This window comes from Desmodus rotundus, chromosome 12, assembly GCF_022682495.2.
Source record: "Desmodus rotundus isolate HL8 chromosome 12, HLdesRot8A.1, whole genome shotgun sequence".
NCBI classification, from domain to species: domain Eukaryota; kingdom Metazoa; phylum Chordata; class Mammalia; order Chiroptera; family Phyllostomidae; genus Desmodus; species Desmodus rotundus.
Window position 1 is genome coordinate 97,346,162 of NC_071398.1, and position 24,254 is coordinate 97,370,415.

Consider the following 24,254-nt stretch of genomic DNA (forward strand, 5'->3'; position numbering starts at 1 on the left):
GCCCTTTTGTATTCCCCGTTCTCAGTGCAGCTCTTGCTACATGTTAGAAGTAGGATCCTCTGTTGCCCACATGCTGACGTCCCTTCTTGAACAATGGTCTTCAAATGGCTCAGAATTCAGGTATTTCTCTAGTCCCTGTGTGTGATCTCCCTACTCAGGGTACGATTTCTTATGTGAATACTGACTAGGATGTACAAAGTATTCAGTACACCGCAAAGCACTGCAGCAATGGTATTACAGTTTGGCAAAATATTTTATCCCTCTACTTTGATATGACTGAGCTGTTATACGAAAAAAAGTAAAACTTTAGTTTCTACTTGATAATTTTAGCTACTATATTAATAGTTTCTATTATCCACAGTAAAATTATGGTTTAAATCCAGAGCTAATCAAGGAAAAATATTTCCTTTTCCTAAGTCTTTGTCCAAGTCTAGGATTGTAAGGTTAATTCACCCACAGCACCTGCGGTGACAAAGATCTTGAGACCAACAAACCTGACTGAATGGCGGTCCCTTGCCGTAAGGGCCCTTTGCTGCTGCTGGCTGGGCAGGGGGCTGAGACGAAGGCTTGGTGTTGCACGCTTCGTCTGCTTCTTTTCGGGTTTCAGTGTTTTCAGAGGCTTTTGAACCCTGATCCTCACTGGAGAATCAAAAACCAGAGGAAATAAAAAAGTGGACAGATTTTACCATAAGTGTATTTTCTTTATGTGAAAAAGACATCATTACCACATGGTTCCAGGGGAAAATCTATTAAGGAATGAGATGACTTGGGGACGCCATGGTGCTGATTTGTTTACTCAGGAAGTATGTACCAACGCATCTACAATGTGGCCGGGAGCGGGCTCGGCCAGGTTATCACCACGAGATATAAAGTACAGCGCAGCCGGTATCAGGCACAGATGCTCACACCCAGCACAGAACCTGACAAAGGAACAGAACTCTACCGTTTTTCTTACCACCCTCAAAATCTCACCTGAATGCAACTAAGTGATATTATAGGTAATTCACATCTGCATTCTAATTTATCCTGATTTAATGAAAACGATAAATCTAATTACAGTATTTTTAAAAATCACGACAAATCACAGGCATCTCACAATCAGTCACGCAACAGCTGTGCATTACAACTTTATAGCTGAAAAACTATACCCACGTCTGCATGCAAGCTTCTGTGTATTGTAAGAGCCCAACTGTTGTGCCAAATAACCCATACATTCCTGACTCAGATGCCCCCATTATTTTGGAAGAAAGAAATGAAAAAGTTGTTTTCTAAGATGCTGCTTCCTAACTCAAAAAAATCAAAGACTTGAAATAGCTGTAGTAACCCAAGTAATTTTTATCCAGTTTTATAAATATGAATCAGGTCAAGCTCGTAACAAGTTTTTAATGGTCCTTAATATTGTTTCCCAAAATAACTCCAATGAGATGGCAAGCACCTGCACATCGTTGTTAAAATACTGTATTTGCCATGTATGATGTGCACCCGCGTTTCTGTGTGCATTAGACACGGGATTACCATACCCATCTTTATACTCATGGTATGTATATAATCATTATCCCACAAGCAATGAATATTCTTATTCTTCCCTCAAAAATTTGGGCAAAAAAGCGCACATTATACATGGCAGAATATGATACATATTTTCTTTAGAAATGTCAAACTTTAATTCCTTGATTAGCTGTACTTTTAAAATTTGGCTCATTAATCACCTTCCCACTCAATAAAAACCCTTGGAGCAGAATGTAGAAATTCTATAAATAGGACCGAATGCCTATTAATGAAACCTCTCTGATTAAACGGCAATTTCCTGTCAACAAACTCTCAGTATGGAACCATAAGCGACACCACCACAACTTACCTGCTGTTCTCTTTAGGACTGCTGCTTCCCTGTTCGTCGTCATCACTGAAATTCAGCTGCTCCGTATAGTCCACTTCCATCTGGGCACCTACGGAATTTAGAGGCGCTCAGAACGACTATTTCAAAGAATGTAGAAAATAAAAACAATTAATTTTGCCTCTTACCTGCCCAACCTTCATCAGCCTCAGCATCGAGGTTATCGAATTTATCCAGCTCCTTCAGTTCTGATGCACTGAGAATGGAGGGGCGTTCGGGCTCAGACGCCCAGGAAGGAGGGGGGCCTCTTCCTCGAAGGCCTCTAATGAACAAGAGGTTATAAGGGAAAAGGACACAAAGTTTTAATACTACATTTTAAAAATTAAAAGATTGGAATTTAGCTCATTTCAATTCAACAATGTTATGTATACAACGTAAGAAATATTTTGCATCTGATGTATGTATGACATTACATAAACTTAGGGCAATACATAATAATTCTTATGCAAGTATTTAATAGTAGACAAGGTTTTTTAATTGTCAAAGATTTAAAATAAATGTATATTAAAGAATGTGGCTAAGACTAATACTAATCTGAAACTACAGAATTTTAAGAAAAAAACCATTATTCAGGAGGATGCTCGAGCATTCAGCAAAAAAGAGAATGGGGGTCCTTAACATTATGGAAAGGAGGAGAAACAAATGTCAATGCTGGGGGCCATAATTTCTAGTTTTCAGAATTTTGTGATAGATAAAGTTGAGGAAGGATGAAGTATTTCTGTTGTCATACAACAGCTAGCCAAGTGTGGCAGTGGTACTTTGATTCATTTCTCTATCTTCAGTCATCACAATCCATTCAACCTCCAGAAAATCTTCATGAGCATATATATGCCTTGCAGACTTTAATCATTTAATAGTCTTACTTGTTTGTTTCAGATAAAGAAGGTGGGAACCGCATGGGACCATGAAGAGGGGGATACGCCATCCTTGGATACTGCTGAAACATCTGAATGTGGGAAACAAACACTGATAAATTTAGCAACCCAGGTCTTTAAATAAATGATCACTCTAAGCCTGAAATTGTAAGTTCTATGAATAATTCATTTTATCTGCTGGTATAGATCACCATTCACCCTCAACAACAAGCCATTTGTGAGACTACTGCCTCCACCAAGTCTTTACAAAGACTAATGACTAGCACACAACACAGGAAGAACTTGTAATCCCGTTAACAAATCACATAAACGTGATTGTGTACTGACATGAAAAAACTGAAGAAGATAATGTGCATGCACCCCAGAAAACAGCAAAGCCTTAACCACGTCTGAATACTTGAAAGGAAATAATGTGAGACTTCATCCTAATGCAGGAGTAGATTAATTGAAGGCAGATTGGCTGATAAAAGAAAAACTCAGTTCAGATAAAAAATCAGGGAGTCCATAACCCAGGGGAATGAGTGAGAAAGGAGGGGGCTGGGGAGTGACTTGGAGATTCTCTATGTACAGAGCACAGGTGGGTTCTGAGTCAAGTCACTACTCACACGGTAATTATAAACTGAGGCACAAAAATGATGTTCTCTATGAGAACTTGGCTTGGACAAGCTAAATTTAGAAGTTATCAGACAGATTTTAAAGAGAAATAACACACCAAAGGATTCATTTATCCTATGATTTGAGGGAAGAAATGTCAACGAGTCCTCAGTTACTTACTATCTCCTTATAAACAGGTCAAATCATGTTGAAAAAACATATATATAGGGTTAGCCAAAAAATCCATTATGTTTTTTCCATAAAATAAAAGACTGTTTTTCATTTTCATCAATAACTTCATTGGTTTGGATATTTTGAGTATGTTGGCTAATTCCCGCTATTGGTTTCTAGTGGGGAGAGGCCAGGGGGGCTGCTTAACATCTTCTAGTACATAAGACAGCCTCACAACAAAGGGTTATTGGCCAAAATCAATAGTACCAAGAAGCTTCACAAACCACTTTTAACACATTTGACCAATCGCAGCACCTTCTCCATACACTGCACAAAACTTGTGTTTCAGCTATGTTTTTACCTTTCTTGAAATAATAAAGCATAATATGTCAAAAATGTTGCGTATTTTATTCCGTTTTCAATATTAAAATGGCTGCACAAAAAATTCACCAATTTTGTTATTTTTTAAATGCACGCTGATATGACAGCTGTCACAATAAGATCTAACAAAATTGTTTCGAATGAAGTTGAAGACAAGTGCCTGCTACTAGAGCCATCATACAGAAAAAAACCAACCAACTTTTTGGCCAACCCAATATATGAAATTGTATTACCTTAAATACAAAATTTACATCCTGAAATAGATTACTTTTTCTTTAAAAAAACATGTAGCTGTTTGATGAGGAGATTACTTCACACTTGAAAGGCTATGCTTATGTGATGAAGCTGTCTGAAGGAACTCAGGGTCGGAGCAAAGTGAGTTCAGTTCAGCAGCAACTGTAGTCTGGGGACTGCTCGGGAGCAGTGGGAATCGCATCACACCCCTCAACTGCAGTCATTAGCAACCACACTACCGGGGCAAACGTTCACAGGTCCAACTGCATTGTCCCTCTGCAGACTACCCAGATTAATTTCGAGTGGTTTTAAATGTTTAAAATTTAGAAATTTGCCGCCAAATTAATTGTAGAAACAATCTTTAAATTCTCAATAGATGGTAGTGGGTTTTTTTTTTTTAAATTATTTTATTGTTGTTCAATTACAGTTGTCTGCATTTTCTCCCCACCCCTCTACCCCATCCCAGCCAAAGCCACCTCCCTCCCCAACTTCCACTCTCCCCCTTGGTTTTGTCTATGTGTCCTCTATAGTAGTTCCCAAAAACCCTTATGGTAGTGGTTTTCAAAACGTTTTTATTGTTGTTAATTAGTGGAATACTTTATTCAAGTAAAATCACTGATGACACTGGCGACAAAGCCCATTTGGTCTTCCCTCTTGCCTCCCCCAACCCCCAACGGCACCCCTAAGCAATCAAGAGTCTCTGGAAGCACAAGGAGAGAACTAGCACACAAGTACTTGGGTATAAATCACTTGTCAAGGACAGGTTAGCATATGACTGATTTTGATCACACTCCCAATTTTTTTTAAAGAAAATATTTAACAAGTAATTGTTTTTAATCATTTATTTCCCTTCTCTACCCGAGAATGGCTAAATAAAAATAATAATTCAAAGTATAGAAAATATGAAAAAAGAAAATATGATATTTAAAGCTTGAATACTTAGAAGTTAAATCATAAAAAAATAAACATAGGAACTATGTTACTTCCTCCCTTTGAGATTAGTGGCCTCTTAAAAAATGTAAATTTATTTACTTGGGCACATGTAACTTGCCATATAATTTCACAGTAGGCTGAGAGCCAACAAATGAATGAGGGCACCAAATCTGACTACTAATTTATGGAAAATATAAGGGTCAGAAGTATGTATTAAATGAGACTACAAAGATTAAAATCAGCAAAATTCAGACTGAGAAACCCAACAGGATAAAAGTAAATTGTAACAGACAAGGTCCAAAGAAAAATAAGAGATGGAGGGAAAGAGGCCCCTACAGATAACGACATTTCTAAGAGAAATATGAACCAATCTCCAGGAATAGTATCTGGTCCTATTTATGAGACAATAAGGGAAATTTGAATACTGATTCGATGCTTTAAAAAAAAATTTCTTTTCAGGTATGATAATAGCACTGTGAATTCTCCCCTTACTTTTTATCTTTAAAAGATAACAACATAAGGCGCTAGCCAGGTAGCTCAGTTGGTTAGTGTTGTCTTGATACGCTCAGTTTGCAGGTTCGATCCCTGGTTAGGGCACGTACAAGAATCAACCAATGAATGCATGAATTAGTGGAACAACAAATTGATGTTCCCCTCTCCCTCCCTCCCTCCCTTCCTCTCTCTCAAAATCAATAAATAAACTTTTAAAAAAGATTATATATACACACATATGCATATATACATTATGTCACTGTATATTTATGTATGAAAATAAGTTATTTAGGAGTTGCCTTAGTAATCCAAGACAGAGGAAAAGAAGAGACAAGACTGACTACAAATTAACTGTTAAGAGATGGATGACAGATACGGGGAGAGAGTGGTTCATTGTACTATATCTATTATTTCTCGTTCTGCATGTTTGAAACATTCCATAATGAAAAGCTAAAAACTTAACGGTATACCAATAAAAAGTTTACAACTGAAACAGTTACCAACCTTCCCTGTGCCATAAACACCCCCTTTGGCTGTCTGATAATACCTAGGATCCCCATTAACGGTAAGAGCACAGGTACTGTGATGTTTCCTATATCCACAATCAAATGCTAATTTTTATTAGGTGTCACTAGAGACCCAAACTTCTGCCCATTTCAGTTCTTTCTTTGCACCCAGATCAGAAAGCTCTCCTTCAAGCACCTGCTTATCTAGCAACACTCACGTAAGGAGGCATCATGGCGCGGTACTGGGATGCGAGGGCAGGCTGCTGTCCATTCAGCTTCGCCTGTGGAGGACCACAAGCTATCCTCTTTTCCACAACTTTGAGGATGTCATTTTGCTCTGATGACCCAGCCATGCCTTCGTCCTGGCCAGGGAGCTTTTCATCTTGGTCAGAGACTGAGGATGAGCCCGCAGACTTGCCACCGTCTCTCCAACAAGCAACATCTAGTGCAGAGAGAGATAAGAAAGGAACAAGAAAAAAACCCTGAAAATGTACAGAGGGGAACCACACTAGGCAGTTCAAGAAAATTTCAGCATGTAACAGGTAAGCACAGTGAGGGAGCAGGGAAAGTCTAATTCAGGCCCTCTTAATGCTTTCAAATGAAAGCAGAGAAGCCATACCTCAGAGGGTGTCACCCAAACCAAATACTGGGGCAGGAAGGAAACACTGGTACCTCTCTATGTAACGTTACCAGCATTTGATAGGGAGTTAACATCACAGTTACGCCTGTGGTGTCCTAAGGATGGGGTTCTACCACCTGGAAGGGTGAGCAGTGAAGCTCTTCCTTTGTTTCCAGTCTACAGTTGCTAGTTACATGGGCCCAAGTGAGCAGACTTAATGATTATATCACCTAGTTTAACTGCACTCAGCCAAATGAGACTAGGAGATGCTTTTACAAGGAAACCTTGTTTGGCAGGTAGCCTCCAAGATGGTCCAAAGGGTCTCCAGCACGTGGTATTCACACCCCGAGTACCACCCTCCCACAGTGTACCAGGACTGGTCTGTGAGACACGCAGACAACAACAGAAATGATGGCATGTCTCTTCTGAGGCCAGGTTACAAAAGACTGGGCTTCCATCTGAGGTGGGAGACGCTTGTCTGTCTGTCCTTCCTTTTTCCGGGGAAGCCATGTTGTGAGCAGCCGCATACAAGCAGAGCCACCTCGAGTAAGCTTGGGACAGGAGCCGCAGTCCAGTCAGCCTCAGATGACGGCTCCACTGTGACTCTGTTGGGAGTTCCTGAGCCAGAGCCCCAGCTAAGCTGCTCCCACATCCCTGACCCTGAGGTAGTGTGTCAACCCCCAAATTCACTCCAGTTTCTTGTTTGAAGCTGACAAATCTGTTTTGCAGCAACAGATAACTGATAAAAATCAAATGAAAAAGAAACAGTACAGATATGGCAATTAAAAAATAAAAGATGCTTTACCCATTCCTGACGAGAAATGAGCCAAAAGAAATACGAAACATCAGGTTATTAGAAATATGGATTTGTAACCATTACTGTAAAGAGGAACTTCCCCCGTATACAAGTTCTTTGAGATATTTGGTAACGACAGTATGAAGCTACTAAAATTAATAAGCATTAGAGAAACCTCTCAAAGACTTTATTTCTAATTTTAGTTTTTGCTTTATAATGTACATAATACAAGTTTCTCTCACTCTCCAAAACTGATTTGGTTCCTGGCTTTGAGTTCAGAAAGCAAGAGATCCCTGAATATCAATGGTGTAGCAAATAAATGGATATAATTTATAAATAAGTATTTGCATATTGGAGAAGTCTGCCCTACATAATTTACTACGGTAAAATTGACCAGTTATTACTGTGCAAATAAGTCACCTAGGCATCTTGTTAAGAGGCACACTTCCAACAAGTTCTCGAGTTGGACTGATGCTGTTCACACAGAAACCGCACCTGAGTGGCGAGCACCTGGCCACTGTCTGCCTGCCTTTTAAAAGTAGGCAAGTCACACACACGACACTAGCAGGCAGGCATCACGAGACGTAACACATACATAATCTTCTGTGTTTTTACTAAACAGAAAGTACTCTTACTTGGTGGGCGTAAACTGGGCCCAGGTCCATAGTTGTCATCATTGGCTTCTTTTTCTTTTTTTTCCTGATCCCCAGCTGCCTGCAGGCTGGGAAATTCTTGCTGAAAATGACTGTTCACCTGGACTCCTAGAGATTTTTTAAGAAAGCATTAAATGTAACTTTCATACCAAAGATAATTAAAAAACTCTCCCTGGATATAGCTCTCTGCCTTTTTCTGATAAAGTATTTCACATTTCAATGGTGACTAGTCATATCCATACAACTTTTTAATTATTTAGGTTTAAAATCCCTTGGAAAGTTAATGAACAGCCATGAGGAGATAAAAATCTGAGAAAGGAACTTGCCAGACACTGTCCCAGAGGACTCATTAAGATGGTGAAGCAAGTGAAGAGCTTCACTTCTGTCTCTCTCTCTCATTTATTTCTGTAAAAGTCAAATTCCTTTGCTAATACCTCTAGGCATCAGTTCAAATTATATCACTGAAATAGAGGTTATGAATAAATACCGCTAGTACCACGATGAGGCTAAAATGCCTCCATTTAATTGACTAACTTCATTTAATTTACAGCTGAGATACTGGTTACACCTTACTATTCACCCATCTACCTGCCTGTGTATTTATTTTATACTTCTATAAAATAAAGAGCTGATATTAGCCTTAGGGCCTAGATGAGTTTTTCCATATAGTGTTTAGACATTTCCTGCTTTGCTAGTGGAATTTTTTTTGCCGGTGTGTGTATGTGTGTGTCCATCCTTCCTTGGGGGAGGGAGGTACTGCAGCCACTGTGCTGTATGTCTTCACCCTAGTTCTTCTTTCCCCGGGAAGTCCTGAGCAGCAGGTCTGAGACAGGGAGGTTAGGGGCACAGAAGGAGATGAAACAGTTTCTAGCAACCTATGCACTGCCCGGGTGCTTATGGCTCAAAGAGTGGGAAGTGCAAGGCCTCCCGACCATGTAGGGTGAAGATAAAGCAATGTGGGGCAGAGGGTATCTTAAAGACTCCCCTGGCAATCCTAATCATTATTATTAGGGCATACATGGCTCTTGACAGAAACTTCACTAGCTCAAGAGATTTTTAAAGACCCCCCTGCAGGGCCCGAGCATGTCCTGTGCGGATGCTCTCTGGCCCTGCCAGCACACTGAAGCACCCGTATCTCCTGCATGGCTGTTCAGTAACCACCGAGCCTGACCAGGTTCCCCAGCTAATGACCACTTACCATCTCCTTGCCCACCTTGCTTGTTACTGGCCCATGATTTTGGAGCAGGTGCTACTTCTGGGGGAGCTGCAACCCCAGGTTTTGGCTGTGCTGGTGGAACTTCTGGCGTTCTTAAAAAAAATATGAATCCATTATTTCAGATATTGTATGTTTAAATAAAGCAAATGGAATACTATACTTAAGGTGAGTTTCTGCACCAATTCATTCTGGCTATATGTTTACTTGTACATGCAGCCTCCACAGAAGCTTTCCCTCTGCAACATTCTTTCAGTAAAGTGCAGCTGTTTTCGTCCCCTCTCATGTCTACCTTTCAATACATAACCCAAGGAGAAGACAGCTCTGTTTGTTTTTCACTTTGTAAAGAAACACTCATTATTGAACATAGCTCCCAAAAACCTGTTTTGAAGAAGTGAGCATTTGTAATACTGAGCACCAGCGCAGGCATCCACACAGTCTGGACTGCCAGAATTAGCTGGGGTGAGGCTAAGGAAGTTCTCCACCTGGCGGTCAACAGGTTCACCCTGTACTTACTACTGTATTCAGAGCTAACAGCAACCTGCCTGATGCACCCCAAGTAAAAGGAGTTTTAAAAGGGCTCTACAGGTTTATTCAATCCTTGTAATGAGTTATTGCTTAAAAATGAAAAAAGTGGTTAGAAGACTTAAGAAATACAATCTATTTCTGGTATACTCAGACTCTGACTTACTATTACAACATAATTCTACAACAATTAGGAAGCAGAAGTCAGTCAGACTTGGACAGGCTTTATTTTAGTCGTCACATTTTCCAAACAAGAGAGCTCCCCAAACAAAGAGTATAGAAAATTTGGTAACAGATATAGGCAAAAAGCACCAAGTATCCGAATGCTTGCCTTATTTTTTTAAATTATCACTACCTAATTTGGTCATTCAATAAACTAAGAGCCCTGCATAATCCTTGACATACAGAATATTAAATATTTGTTGAATGAATGATAACTAAGAAGGACGTTATTAATTCTATCCTGGCTTTCTTCCTATCTTTATCCATTGAAATATTACTTGAGCACCTACGATGTGCATCAGGCATAGTTCCAGGGAATGACGCAGCCAAAAATTCCTATCATACAGCCCTGGCTAGTGTGGCTCAGTGGATTGAGTGCTGGCCTGCAAACTGAGGGGTCGCTGGTTAGATTCTCGGGCAGAGCACATGCCGGGGTTGTGGGCCAGGTCCCCAGTGTGGGGTGTGCGAGAGGCAACCACATATTGAAGTTTCTCTCTCTTTCTCCCTCCTTTCCCCTCTAAAAAATAAATTAAAAAAAAAAATCCTAGCATACAGGCATGTCCAACCTTTTGGCATCTCTGGGCCACAGTGGAAGAAGAAGCTGTCTTGGGCCACACATTAAATACATTGCAACTCGTAATCACAAAAGAATTTCATCATGTTTTAAGTAAATTTGCGATTTTCTGTTGGGCCACATGCGGGCTGCAGGTTGGACACCCCTAAAGAATCCACTTCTAATCATAGCAGAAAGAGAATGCCTCATTTGGTGGGAGTGAGAGAGGGAGGACCTGACAAAGCATATATGAAAAGTTGTGATGAGCAACTGCCCTGCTACATGGAAATACCGCCACTGTCTCCACACAGAAGGAAAAGGAATCAAAAGTTGTACGTGGAAGACTCTAAATGGCATGAGATATGTCACTCGCGCAGCACGACACCTAGCACGCACGAGGAACTCGAAGTGCCCTGCGAGGAAAGGGGACCGGCCCCGTTCTTCAGCAGACGCTGACTTACTTTTCTTCTTCATGCTGTTCTTGCTTTGATGCCCACCCTGTGCCATCTTTAGGTACGATGTTCACATTGGGGTCATTGCCTTTGTTTTCCGCTTTGAGACTTGGCAGGTTGGCGGGTGGAGGCATGCGCCGTGAAATACCGACTTTTCCAAGACTCTGTAATCCATGCCGAGCTGCAACTAAAGATCAATAACATCAACTTTCTTAGAACATCTATTTTATTACCCACTTTACTCTTAAAACAATATAGAAATAGGAATTAATAAAATCTGAAACTATTATTTTCCAATATTTTAAGGTAAGAACCTTTAAGTCAGACACCTGCAACAATATCCACTGCAGAAATTATATTTAAAATAAACTACGAAGCCACTGAACAAATGCTGTAAAAATTCTAACAATAAACTCTGTACACTATGAAAAAACCACCGGCAATGCTGTTTTGTATTTTTCAGGGACTCTATTTCAAACTCAAAACTTAGCACGTTAAAGAATAAATACACTGACTTTATATGCATAATGAAACTGCCACTGTAACACGTGGTCCGATTTTCACTGTAAAACACTGGGTTTAAGAAATCAAAAAACAAAACACAACAGGACTCTCTAGTCCCTAACTCGGAGTGGAAATAAACACTCACTGATACATAGCTCTGTGCCTACCAGTCTCACTGACTGAGTTTCCCCTTTGGAGCCCCAGCACTGTACTAACAAACAAGGAAAAACAAACATATTTATGGCTTTTTAATTGTAAGATACTTACTTTATGCCCCCAAAAAGTGTTGCGTACATAAGTCCAATGTAAGTATGGTTTGTCCCAGTTCATAACAGCAAGAGCCCCAGTGTACCACCTCTAGTAACAACAGCACAAAACCCTAAAAATGTAAATGCCACTTGATTTTACTCACCTGTGGTTTTCTGAGTTTCTAGTGATTTACCCTTGTACGTATTAAATAAACTGAGTGTCGCATACTTTTTCCCATCCTTTGCTTTTGTGCTCTGGCCTGACTTCTCCGACATTTCGGTGGAAACTCATCGAGTCCGAAACCTCCTGCCACACCCCTTAAAACCAGCCTTTAAGGTGCACATAAAAAAGAAAAATAAGAAAAGTTTTAGAATTAGCTTACTAAATACGCCTAATATGTAAATGTTTGCAGAACTTCTGAGAAGTGAAAACAGTGCAAGATGAAATCAAGTTCAACAACTCAATCAACAGAAATTCACAAACTAGCTCTCGTCCTGCTTCCCTCCAGTTTAGTAAGGTGCGCACACATCAACCTTCGAGTCGTTCGTCCGGAGAGGCTGGGGCGCAGCAGGGTGGAAGGTGGTGAATCCTACCAAGGAGCCACCATGGACAGCGGAGGCACAGGAGTTAAAGGCAGTGCAGGACAGGTACATCCTGCAAAAGGCATTCAGAGTCAAGGAACACCTGTGTAGGCCCTAACGACATAAAAATCATCTTACATTTGTCCACTGCAGGACCAGCATCACATGCAAGATGTGGTTTTACGTGCACACCAATCGCCATACTCAATATTTGTGTAATTCCACTTAATTTATCAACAGTTTTCACATCACCTCACTTCAGTCTAAAACCAGATGATATAGCCAGCACTCTGATTTGGCAGACGAGGAAACCAACGTTGAGGGGTAACTGAGACTGGATCCAAAAATCAAGACTCCTGGGTCAGTCCATGACACCAGGTCACCTCCTCCTCATGGAGCCAGATAACCACTCAGCGCTCCAAACACAGATTTATAGTAAACCACCTGTCCTTGAAACAAGCAAAAGGCAAAACCTCATCTGCTGGGAAACCTTTAGCTGCTGGGAAAAACCTCATCTGCAGCTAAAACCACCCTCGTAAATAGACGGCTTGCCATCATACTCGGAAGAATGTAATTAATTATACCCCAAGGGTGCTAATGATGACGACGGAGTGAAGACAGCTGTACTCCCAGAATCTGTCCTTGTTGACAGGTGTTCACCAAACATGGACAAAAATATGGGAAGATTTTTCAACCACAGTGTATATTCACTAGTCAGTGTATTGAGGAAAAGAGAACCGAAGGGTTGCCCATTCGGTTCCTGGTCAGGGTCAGGGTGCATGCCTGGGTTGCAGGCAGGGTCCCTGGTGCAAGCTGTGCAAAAGGCAACCACACATTGATGTTTCTCTCCCTTTCTTTCTTCCTCCCTCCCCCTCTGTCTAAAAATAAATAAAATCTTAGAGAAAAAGAAAAAGAGCAGGCACTCTTAGTGTAAAGCCAGAGTTTAATTTAGCCTACTATCTTTTTTCGGTGTTTCACTCCTGAAAGTCTTGGGAGACACCCTGAAACACCCAGACAGGTTGAAACTGCACTCAACATATACTTGAGAGAAAAGCCAGGAACCAGTTCAAAACTTAAAATTATGTTTAGGAATGTAAGACAACATTAAATAAAATTATGTATTTAAAAAAAATTCCTTTTAGGACACAGTGTCAAAAGAATCTAGCCCCCTTCAGAGGAAGGACCATCATCAAGACTTAGCTTCACTTTGTATAATTTACTTAAAAATATTTTTAAAAATGTAATTCCTGTTTGGATGCTGAAAATGAATCAATGAACAGGGACCGACAACAAGGAAGGACAGTGATAACTGACAGATGCAAAACAATGAAGCGAGCCCCGAGCTCCTGAACTGAGCAGGAACGCAGGTAGGGGCTGGAAGACTCCCCGGGTCGATTCTCAGTTCCTCCTTTTTCCAAGATAGGTTTGCTTTTGATTTCCAATGGATTCACCTTCTACATTTCTAGCTGTATCAACTGGTTAACTTTGTAGCCACAACAATCTTAAACTGCTTTCCTATCAACAACCCTAGGAACAAAAACACTATTTGTTGATTCCTTACCGATTCTGACATTTTCTGCTTCAATATTAGCTCTATTATTACACTGTTTCTCATTATTCCTTACCAGTGCAGCTGCTGTCTACAATTTCAAATCTCACCAAGCTGTGTACCTCCCTTGCACCCCTCTTCCCTTATGCAAAGAAAAAAACAACTACTCCCGCATGTCTCCTATACTCTTAATACGCTAGTTCCCTTCTGGTATTTCTGGTCATCAGTGGGGGTGTGTGTGTGGAGGGTGGGGGGCTGTTCCCCACACCCAGCAATTCTTAGATTCTCTGGCCAACTAGCTGGGTGTCCTACCACTGAACTCAATTTCAACACTATCTACCTGGAAATGGCATCAAATCCCACAGGTTAACAAGGGCTCAGCCCCCACAGATCATCACTGCCACCACCACTTCAGATGCCATTTGAAAGCCCAAGGTTTGCCTGGGCTTCTGACTGGCTGGCTATAAACCAGAGGTTTGGTTAATTTAATAGAGCATTGCATAGAACTCAGGGGAACAATGTATTTACTAGATTACTGGTTTATTACAAAGATGGTCAAGGATATAGCCAGATTAAGAGATGAGCAGGAGGAGACCCAGAAGGGTCCTGAGCACAGGAGTCTCCGGTGCTCCACTTCCAGGAAGTCCCCCAACCAATGGAGTTCAGGGATTTTAATAGCACTGCTAATTAAATCACTGGCCACAAGCTATAAATTTAACCTCCAGTTCCTCTCCCCTCTCTGGAGGAGGGTGGGGCCTCTCTGAGGAAAAGGCTAGTGTGGCTCAACAGGTTGAGTGCCCTCCTGGAATCAGAAGGTTGCAGGTTCGATTCCCAGTCAGGGCATATGCCTGGGTTGTGGGCTAGGTCCCCAGATGGGGGTGTGCAAGAGGCTACTGATCAGTGTTTCTCTGGCACATGTTTCTTTCCCTCTCTTTCTCCCTCCCTTCCCCATGGAAGCAATGGGGAACCATTAGATTCTGAGCAGGGAGCTGTGCCTGTTGGTCTAGAAGTATCATTCTGGCTACTAGGAGGAGAATAGGTGACAGGGGCCAAGAGTGGAATGCAGAGACATCGCAGACTGCAACAGCCTAGACACAGATGATGTTGCTATGGCTGAAAAATGGAGACTAGATACAGGATCGTCGTGAACCTTCCTCACACCTTCACAGCTGCTTGCACCTATGGCAATGCCTCTTCCTTCTGAGCCCTGGCTTGGGAACCGGACCCACACGTATGATGAAACACTGTTTCCGAGGGATGAGAGATCTCCTGGATACTAAAGCCTTATTGAAAACAAGGTCCGCTCCAAGTCTGCTGAGTACTTTGGTGTATTCTCTGAAATACCACGGAGCACAGCCATCCTCTACGCCAGCATGGGAAGAACACAGGACCTCCCCCCTGCTTCAGAGCCACAGTCATTCAACAATAGCTATAAGCAAACTGCGTTGAAAACTAATACAGTCAAATGCTGCTTCAGATGTTAGGTTGTGAGAACAGACAGTGACCCTGTCTCCATGGAACTTTTAACAAACAATAAGTAAGTAAACAAAAACATGGGGATGGAACACCTTACTGGGTGGAGAGAGAGCACAGGGGAAGGAGAAGTTGGATGGGATGGAAAAACCCAGGGTGCACAGACTTACCCAGGAAAGCTGTAGGAGACACTCCAGTCCAGGCCTCATGCCAGACCAACTGGATCAGAATTGCTGGGCTGGGCTGGCAGTGGTGCTCTTTGAAAAGCTCCCTCCGAGTGTCTACAATAAAGACACTGAGGAGCACTGAGAAAGCAAACCAGCTGTGGTCTGGGAGAAGGAGGTGCCACTGAACACAGAGGTCATGCCTGAGAGGCAGAGGGGAAGTCAGAGAAAGCCGGAGTAGGCAGAAGGCAGATTTAGCAGAACCTAGTAGTTAGTCTAGGATAAGCAGTATTGCCTGAATTTATTCTAAATGCCAGGCAAAAACTAATAAAAATATCTCAACGGCTGAGTTAATGCTTGGCTGCATTTGGCAGGCCCACACTTAAGTAACAAAATTGTATAATTTACATAAAATAGTAATTCAAAACCCTTGAAACAGTAAGGTCAATAGGAACATTTCTTTTCAACTTGCTAACTTCTGACTTCAAAACAAGGATCGGCACAGTTATAGGAAGGAGACCAAAGAACTCCATCCTCTTCTTATATCACTTTTAACTTTGAAACATTTCTTGTTATTTGTACATCGTTGAAAACACTTTTAATGTTACTGTTCTGCTTGCTACGTACCTAAAAATTGAAATCATTTAAGAGCCAAGGGTAACTGCAAAATCAAAGCTATCTGAATAACATACCCCCTTTCTTTGTTTAAGGGAAGAGAAAGCAATCATATTCCCAAGTTCAAGGTTCTGTGACCAACTGAGCAATTCTGGTAAAAAAACAACAACAACAACAACAACAAAAAACCCCCAAAACCTACCATTTTTCATTGAAATTAGTTGTACCAAAACATGTTCATCTGCATTTTCCAGATTTTGAACAATTAACTACCTTTTAAGCAGATATTTTGGGGGCAAAAATGTTAAGAAAAAAAAGGAAGAAATAAAGAAAAAAGCCAATGTTCTTTAAGCAAACAGATTGTTGATTAAGCTGTGATCCCTAAAATTCCTTCAGTGCTAAAAATTGTAAGATTCTAAGGTTACTCATTTATCAATCACAGAAGGACTTAAAAGTATTCGATGCCAAAAATATTTTAAGTCATACTTAAAATCTAGTATATTTGGCAAAAAAAATTGCAAATTGTCACCTTGGACTTCTTAAATGACAGTTACAGTTCTATCTACGATGGACTTCTAAGCATCCATCCAGGCTGCGTTTTTCTCCTTTTCCTCATTTTTCCTGGGGTGAGTTTAGTTCCTCTGGTAAATATAGTACAATGACCCACTGATTTAAACAGTTACCATTAAAAAGAAACTGGGGCCATTTCCAGATGAGAATACCATACATACTGCACAAACATCTTGCTGAACAAGGAAGTATGTCTACTAAGTAATAAGTCAGCCATCGCATACAAATATAAGAAATAGCTTCTTCATAAGCCATTTTCTTTGGTCTCTGTGACTCCGGACGCTTTCAGTCTCCTTCTCTTCCTACCCCTGTCTACATGAATGCTAACAGGCTGCTGCCATCCCCCTCTCCCCCTTTTCCACGTGCTTTCTGCTTCAACCATCTCATCTCCAGCTCACTGCTCCGGTAAGGATAATTCCCAAAACCTTCCTTCAAACTACAATCTTTAGACACACATTTTTAATCGTTTAAAGAAAACAACTTAAAATTTCCAACAGAACTACAAACTCAAAATGCTGAGTTCCCCCATTCACTCAAACAAACATTACCTAGTGCCTACTATATCATCAGGTGCTACTAGAAACAGATGAAAAAGAGACACACTGTCCTCATCAGCGGAGTGCAGGTAACATTTGGAAACTTGAGAAGGCTGGAACAGGTTTGCAAAGAACCTGGAGGAAAGATAGCCTAAGTGGCACTGGCCAGCACCATAGAAACTCAGTACTCTGCAGTCTGGACAGCTGGAACACTCTCCTCAGATGTCCAGCTCCTCGTCCAGGCGGGGGAGTGGCGGGAAGCACCAGGCAGCTGGACTGAGAGAGGTGAGGAAGGAAGGAGAACTGTGCTGGTCCAGCAGAGGTGTGAGACAAGCCAGGGAGAAGAGGCTGCTGCCAGGGGATCGGTCAAAGGAGCATTTCCTGGAAGTTGAGGGGGGAGAGAATGCTGAGAATAGAAGGGAGGGGCAGTTTCAACAAGGATGAACAGAAGGTCTAACAACAGTGATCACTGAATGCTTGCTGAGTCAAGTTTCCATGGGTTGCTTTATTCATGTAAATGCAAAAGGAGGAAGCGTACTTAAACTCTTTTTGAGTGAGAAAAGTAGAGGCACAGGAGCTTGTGGTTTAAATTTGATCACACACATACACACTATACATGTACACATGTAGAGGAACACACAGAGAATGATGAAACAAATTTGGTGAACTATTAACACTTAGGAATACAGATGGAGGAACATGGGACTTTCTGCATTTGTTTCATAACTTTTCTGTAAGATTAAAATTATTCCAAAAGAGGTGTTTTTTTTGGCCCTGGCAGGGTAGTTTGGTTAAAAATTGTCCAGATAAGCCAAGGTTGTAGGTTCGATCCCCAGTCAGGGCATGTAAAAGAATCAACCAATGAATGCATACATAAGTGGAACAATAAATCTCTCTCTCTTAAAAAAACTTTTTTTTTTTGAAAAAGCTCATCTGTTCTCCCAAACATCTTCCTCTCCCCAATTTCACAGAGCCATTCTCCCTGAACTTGAGTAATCTTCGATATTCATTTTCCCCAATTCTAACATAAAGAGGAATCCAAGTTTTATACATTCTAATTTAGTAATGCCTCTTGAAGCCAATTAAAAGAAAATGAGGCTCTAGAGATGGAGTATAATGTATAGAGTATCGGATTGGGAACAAGAGCTCATAACCCAAGTCACCAAAACTTACCCATGAAGAAACCACCTGAGAGAAGTAAACTAAGTGGCCTCAAACACATTCAGCCAACAGTGAGGGGCCAAGATTAAATCCGAGCTTGACATCAAAGCCAGTGCCCACAATAAAAACCTTATGAAAGTCAGAATTCAATTTTCCTTATAGAAGACATAAACATCAAACCTTTAAAATATATAATAATAAATAACATATCATGAGGTTAAGAGACTCTACGAGATTCAAGTTTTTACTATCAAAACTTGTGCTACAACAGAGTAAAATATCAAGGATAAAAAATTATACCAAAAAACCACAATATCACCTCTAATCTCTATCAACAAAAGCATTTTATCTGTTGCAGAAATGTCATTTTGAAGTACAATGAAAAAGTGTAAGTATCAGCCCTGGCTGGTGTGGCTCAGTGGATTGAGCTCAGGCTGCAGACCAAAGGGTCGCCACTTTGATTTCTAGTCAGGGCACATGCCTGGGTTGCAGGCCAGGTCCCCAAAACAAGGGGTGCATGAGAGGCAACCACACAGTGATGTTTCTCTCCTTCTCTTTCTCCCTCCCTCCCCCTCTCTAAAATAAATAAATAAAATCTTTAAAAAAGTGTAAGAATCAATGCACTATAGACTGTAAAAGGGGGGTGCTATATACTAAATTGTGCCCCCCCATCCATATGTTGAAGTCCTAATTCCCAACGTGATGGATGTGTTTGGATAGGACCACTGGGAGATGACTTGGTTTAGGTGCTGTGATGGCGGTGGGGTCTCATGGGGGACCAGTGCTCTTATTAAGTAGGAGGAGGAGATGCCAGCCCTGCAATGTGAGAGAAGGCCACGTGCAAGGTGGAACCTAACCGCTGGCACCCTGATCTTGGACTTCCAGCCTCTGTGATAAATAAATTGATTCATTACACTTCCAGATCTGTGATAAACTTTTACTGTCTAAATCACCTAGGCAATGGTATTTTCTCACAGCAGCCAGAGGTGACAAACAGGGAGGACCGATGTATTAACCTCAGAAAAACAGCATTTTGTCCATCACTCAAATTATAACTACATTTTCCATTGAAAACAAAAAGTCAGTAAATTTATCATACTCCTCTAAATTGCAGGCCAATGAGGCAGTGTTCACAAAATACAAACTTCCTGAAAAGTTTACATTTAGATGAACTCTCCCCCACTAGATATTAAAGACATTCATTAATCAAAGTACTAGTCCTTACACACCCCTCCTTAAATTATTTTATACTTGAGAGTAACATGCAGTCAATGACTTTAAGATTCAGAAAGGTCTTGGAATGCTAGGGAGAATTAAATTGGGTAGAAGAACAGTTATACAGCCATAGTTCAGAAACTAAACAAGTACAGAACACAGACCCAGCCTGCTAATACGAAACAGGAGCCAGTGACGGTATCGTGACAGCCGTGCTTTGTAAGACCTGTGACTTGAGGAGAACATTGATGCACGGATCTGGAATTGTACAAATTCCACTGAATTTTGTGGTGTACTTTTTCCCCCTCACAATGTTTAAAATATTGTGCTCAAACCTGGACTTCATTAAGACAAATATTAAAAACAAACTAAGCTGGATACAAAGGAAAAACTTTCTAACTGTTCAGTTTATCCATAGGTATAAACAAGTTATCTTAAAACTAATTCCTAGCATTCTCTATTTTCACAATTGCCAAGCAACCCAAAGAGCTGTGAAATGAAGCGATCCGTAATTCTGCTGAGGCACAAAATTTGCATCTCATGCCCCAAGGAACTGCTAGAAGGGTGCTTCTAGGAAATAAACTTGGACAATCCTCCCTACCTCTCTTGCTGTACCCGCTTCCCCCAAGGCTTGCTTTCTTCTTTTAAAGATACAGTATAACTCTTGTAAAGAGACACATAACCTTCTAAAAAGAAAAAAGCCCAAAAACAAACCTCTGAAAAGAAAGCCAAATCCTAGTGCAGATGATTGAAGTAAAGGGAAAGTGATGAGGTTTGAATGCCAGTATGATGTTCAAATATTTGGAAGACCTTAAGTAAGATATGATTGTTAAAGGTTAACTATAGCATCCTCTTGATCACCAGATGCATTCAAAAAAAGCAAGCTAACTCTGTGTCTGAAACATCTTAAAAGATAATTCCTGCTTTGGGTAAGAGGTTGAACTGGTCAAGTTCTAAGGTCACTTCCATTTCTAATTGTTATAGTCAATCATTAGTAATTCTAAAACTAGTGACATCAAATATTTTTAAGATGCCACTTGAAGCTGTAATGATAAAGCTAAGAACACCACATATTGAATGCCTTTAACAAGAAATAGCACTACAGCAAAAGCATTAAAAATCGTCATTTAAAAAACAGTGTAAAATAAATCTGTTGGAGTCCTAATTAGAAGGTGAGAAGGGCTCAGGCCCTTGGAAATTGGAACATGTAATTCAAGGGCTGCCTGTAAAGGCTGGAATTTCCAGCTGGAATTTCTAAGTGTAGAGAATCGGTTAGCACCCCTCCCCACCAAGGGCTGGCTATCCTTCAACCTGACATGCCTGTCTGGGGGCATGGACACCCACCCATCTCTTTCTTTCTCCCACCTTCTGCCTTCGTGTATCAAGACAGAACTAATAATGTAACTGAAGAATTTTTCTTTTCCGGTCAGGAAGCCATGCAATCAATACATGTAGGCTATTCTTGCCTTTTTAATCCTTATTCAATAGTTCAACAGGAAGACAGATTTTTTCTGCCTCCAAAATGTCAGAAGACTGGTTCTACAACCGGGTGATATTTCGTCTTTCTACATTCTGCCCTAGCTTGTGGTGTGGGCTGCAGGCCTACACAAATTAAAACTCATAGAACCGCACACCAGAAAGTCCAGTGTTTCCTAATCTAAGCACTCACACAGCAATGTAACCAACCTCCACCTCTGTCAAAGCCTTATTTCCATCACCTTTTATTCTGCTTTTAAAATAAAGTTCCTGTATCTGTTCCATTTTCCTAACTTTCAGAAGCAGCTCTATACCTCCCATATTGTGTTTCTTCAATTAAGATCTACAACATTTCAACCCAATGTTAAAACCAGTTACTTAAAACACAGGCCAACCTACACTAGCCATACTGCTAATAATCTGAATGTTAATATGAACTGAAAAATTAGTGATTTTTGAAGATAATATTTTCCTCCCCTCTTTAAAATCTGATGATGTACAACATTTAATATATTGTTTCCCATTCACGAGAAATATTTAATAAGCTATAATACCCATCTTCAAAACAGCACTGGGTAAACTGAATTCTGTACTTGCCTAACTATTTACCTAACCTCAGGAAAAAGTTCTAAGCTTTTTATTCCTTAGTGACCACTTCTCCAGTCTCCAAATTGCTCCTGATGTATTTCTAAACATGTCCTTAACACGCCTCCTTCAGGAGCCTTGCAGAGCACCCTAGCCTACACAGGGCCCGTGTGCACACAGAGGAGCATGTCCTCCTGGGAAGTCACAGGCACTCCTCTGCGTGTGGGGCTGATGCCCTCCGAGGGAAGTGGTCACACAACCCCCACCCTGCCACCGCCCGCGCCCAGCCCCGGCCAGGACACAGGACGCTGCAGACAGGATTTCAGTCTGCTGCCGCCTTCAGCCCCGCACAAACCGCACACCGCAGCTCTACGCTTTCGGATTATTCGCCCAAGAGAGGGAGAGGGGAAGGTCAGTTATTAACTTCTCCAGACACCCATTCTCCACCAACATATGCATCCACCTCTTACTGTGCAGACTCAAGATCTGTTTGGAGGGTATCGTCCAACTTCATAGAGAACCTTTTCTCCCTTTACCTTTAACTACCTATTTTTCATGGTCTCTTTTGTTGTTTGAAATGTGGTCAAGATTTGCATGATATCAAAGAATATTAAATTCAAAAGATACATGGAAACACATTTAATGTGATCTTTGACACAATGTTCTGATTGGGGAAAAGGTACTCTTCTTATTTCACAGATCAATATACTTAAAACCTGAAGAGGCCAAGTCACTGGCCCAGTTAATAGCTGACTAACTTATGTTTTTAAACTCCAAATCCAGAGTTCAATTGAGTTTCAACATGACTAAAAATTAAGAGGCCTCACTACTCAGTCCTCCCTGCTTAACCTTTCACCCTCATGACCTGACCCAGGTTCTCTCAGGCCACCAAGGGTTTCTCAGCCAAATCCAAAGGCCACCTCTCATACACAGTAGTATTCTGAGCTCCGCTGTATTTGACTCTAATAATCCAACTTCTCAGATTTATTCTCTTCCACCCTTCTCTCACTAGGGACTTCCTTCCTCACTTACTCATTCTTGTTCTCCTTTTCTTACCGTAGACTGTCTGAAGCATCCCGTAACAACTCTAAATAAACCCACTCACTCCACTTTGCAGTTCATCATGGAAATGCTTGTCCCAGTTATGCAGTTATGGCTCCAATTTCTCTCTCTCTTCCTGTGATGCTGCCATTTCCTGTTTTATGAATCTATTCTGTTCTAGGCTTAATCACTTCTGGCCTCCATCAGTTCCAACCGTTGCCCAGGCCTGTCCAGCACTCACTTCTTAGCAGTTATGTCCCAAAGGGTGGGATACAAGACTGCTGATGGTGTATTATAGTGATTTTAAGTGGTCCACAGAGGAATGTTTAAAATTACACTTATTTTAACACACATTGGGGGGAAACTGTAAAACCAAACAATCATGTAAAATTTTCTTTTAACTAAAAGTCAGCTGAATTAAAGAAAGACATTAACAGACAGATGGCTTGAAGATAAAGCAAAAACTGTGAACGTCTTGTCTGAGAAATACTGGCCACGGGGAAATCCATGGAATACAGAAGTGAAGCACTCAGGCTCTGGATCAATGGTTCAGACCCCACATATGAGCTAACCGATTTTGAGCAAATTCCTTACATCTCTTTAAATTCCAGTTTTCCAGTGGTATACTGGGGATAAAGTAACCCACGTCCTAAACCTCCGATACAGATTGAGGAGATAATCTACAAGACGTTCTTAGCTCAGCACCTGCAAGCTGAGTGCTCAGCAAATATCAATATTTACAATTTCTTTGATCTCTGCAGGCCATCACGTCTCCACTTGTAGCCAACTGGGCAATTTTCCACAAATGGGGTTTCTGCCCCAAATTTCCCTTACCTGTTCATATCATCTTCAGTTTTACCTTCTGGTACAAATTAAAAAATCACTCAATAACTTTTATCATTAATTCCTAAGACTGTGAACATCTTGGCAGAGGGAACCAAAAGCCATTTTCCTCAGATTACTGGGCCTTACCAAAAGAATCTTTGATGCGAAAAAACCTCACAATGCACAGTACACCCACTACTGGAAAGCTCTGATGCTATGCTAGTGGGTACATAAAGGAGGGAGAGCCACAGGGTGTTCTGCTCCACTGAGTCAGTCATCAGCCGAACCGCAGCTGTGGGTCTGTTCTCCCGTTTCCCAATCTCTTTCATTCGATAACCTCTAGGTATGTGCCACCCCCTGTGCAAAGGGATGGGAACACAGACACAGTCTAGAAAAGGAAGAGACAAGTTCTGGAATACCAACAAGTAGAGAGAAAATTACCAGATGATGTGCTATGTAAAGAATATCCAACAGTGTTTCAACCCCAGCTATGCTCCACAAACCCTGACTGTCCACCTCCCTGCCCCCCGCCCCCCCCCCCATGATGCACAGCACCAGCAGCACCAGGGGCCAGTAACTTCATCGCTATTTTGTGTT

At 41.1% G+C, this 24,254-nt stretch overlaps 1 protein-coding gene across 4 annotated transcripts in view; it reads right to left on the minus strand.

Annotated features, from left to right (window-relative positions):
* The window catches only part of PRRC2C (proline rich coiled-coil 2C), a 76,697-nt gene that overhangs the window by 48,432 nt on the left and 4,011 nt on the right, over positions 1–24,254 (minus strand). For 2 of the 4 annotated variants that reach the window (XM_045189626.2, XM_024553468.3), the window contains exons 2-10: positions 12,030–12,195; positions 11,123–11,294; positions 9,347–9,456; positions 8,131–8,256; positions 6,299–6,522; positions 2,758–2,840; positions 2,023–2,156; positions 1,859–1,946; positions 495–639 (exon numbers count right to left, since the gene is read on the minus strand). In XM_045189626.2, coding sequence (XP_045045561.2) covers positions 495–639; positions 1,859–1,946; positions 2,023–2,156; positions 2,758–2,840; positions 6,299–6,522; positions 8,131–8,256; positions 9,347–9,456; positions 11,123–11,294; positions 12,030–12,141 — 1,194 coding nt within the window. In that variant the 5' untranslated portion in view covers positions 12,142–12,195. Of the gene's footprint in view, positions 1–494; positions 640–1,858; positions 1,947–2,022; positions 2,157–2,757; positions 2,841–6,298; positions 6,523–8,130; positions 8,257–9,346; positions 9,457–11,122; positions 11,301–12,029; positions 12,196–24,254 lie in introns of all 4 variants that reach the window. The other 2 variants (XM_024553464.3, XM_024553446.3) reach the window with 1 other exon arrangement.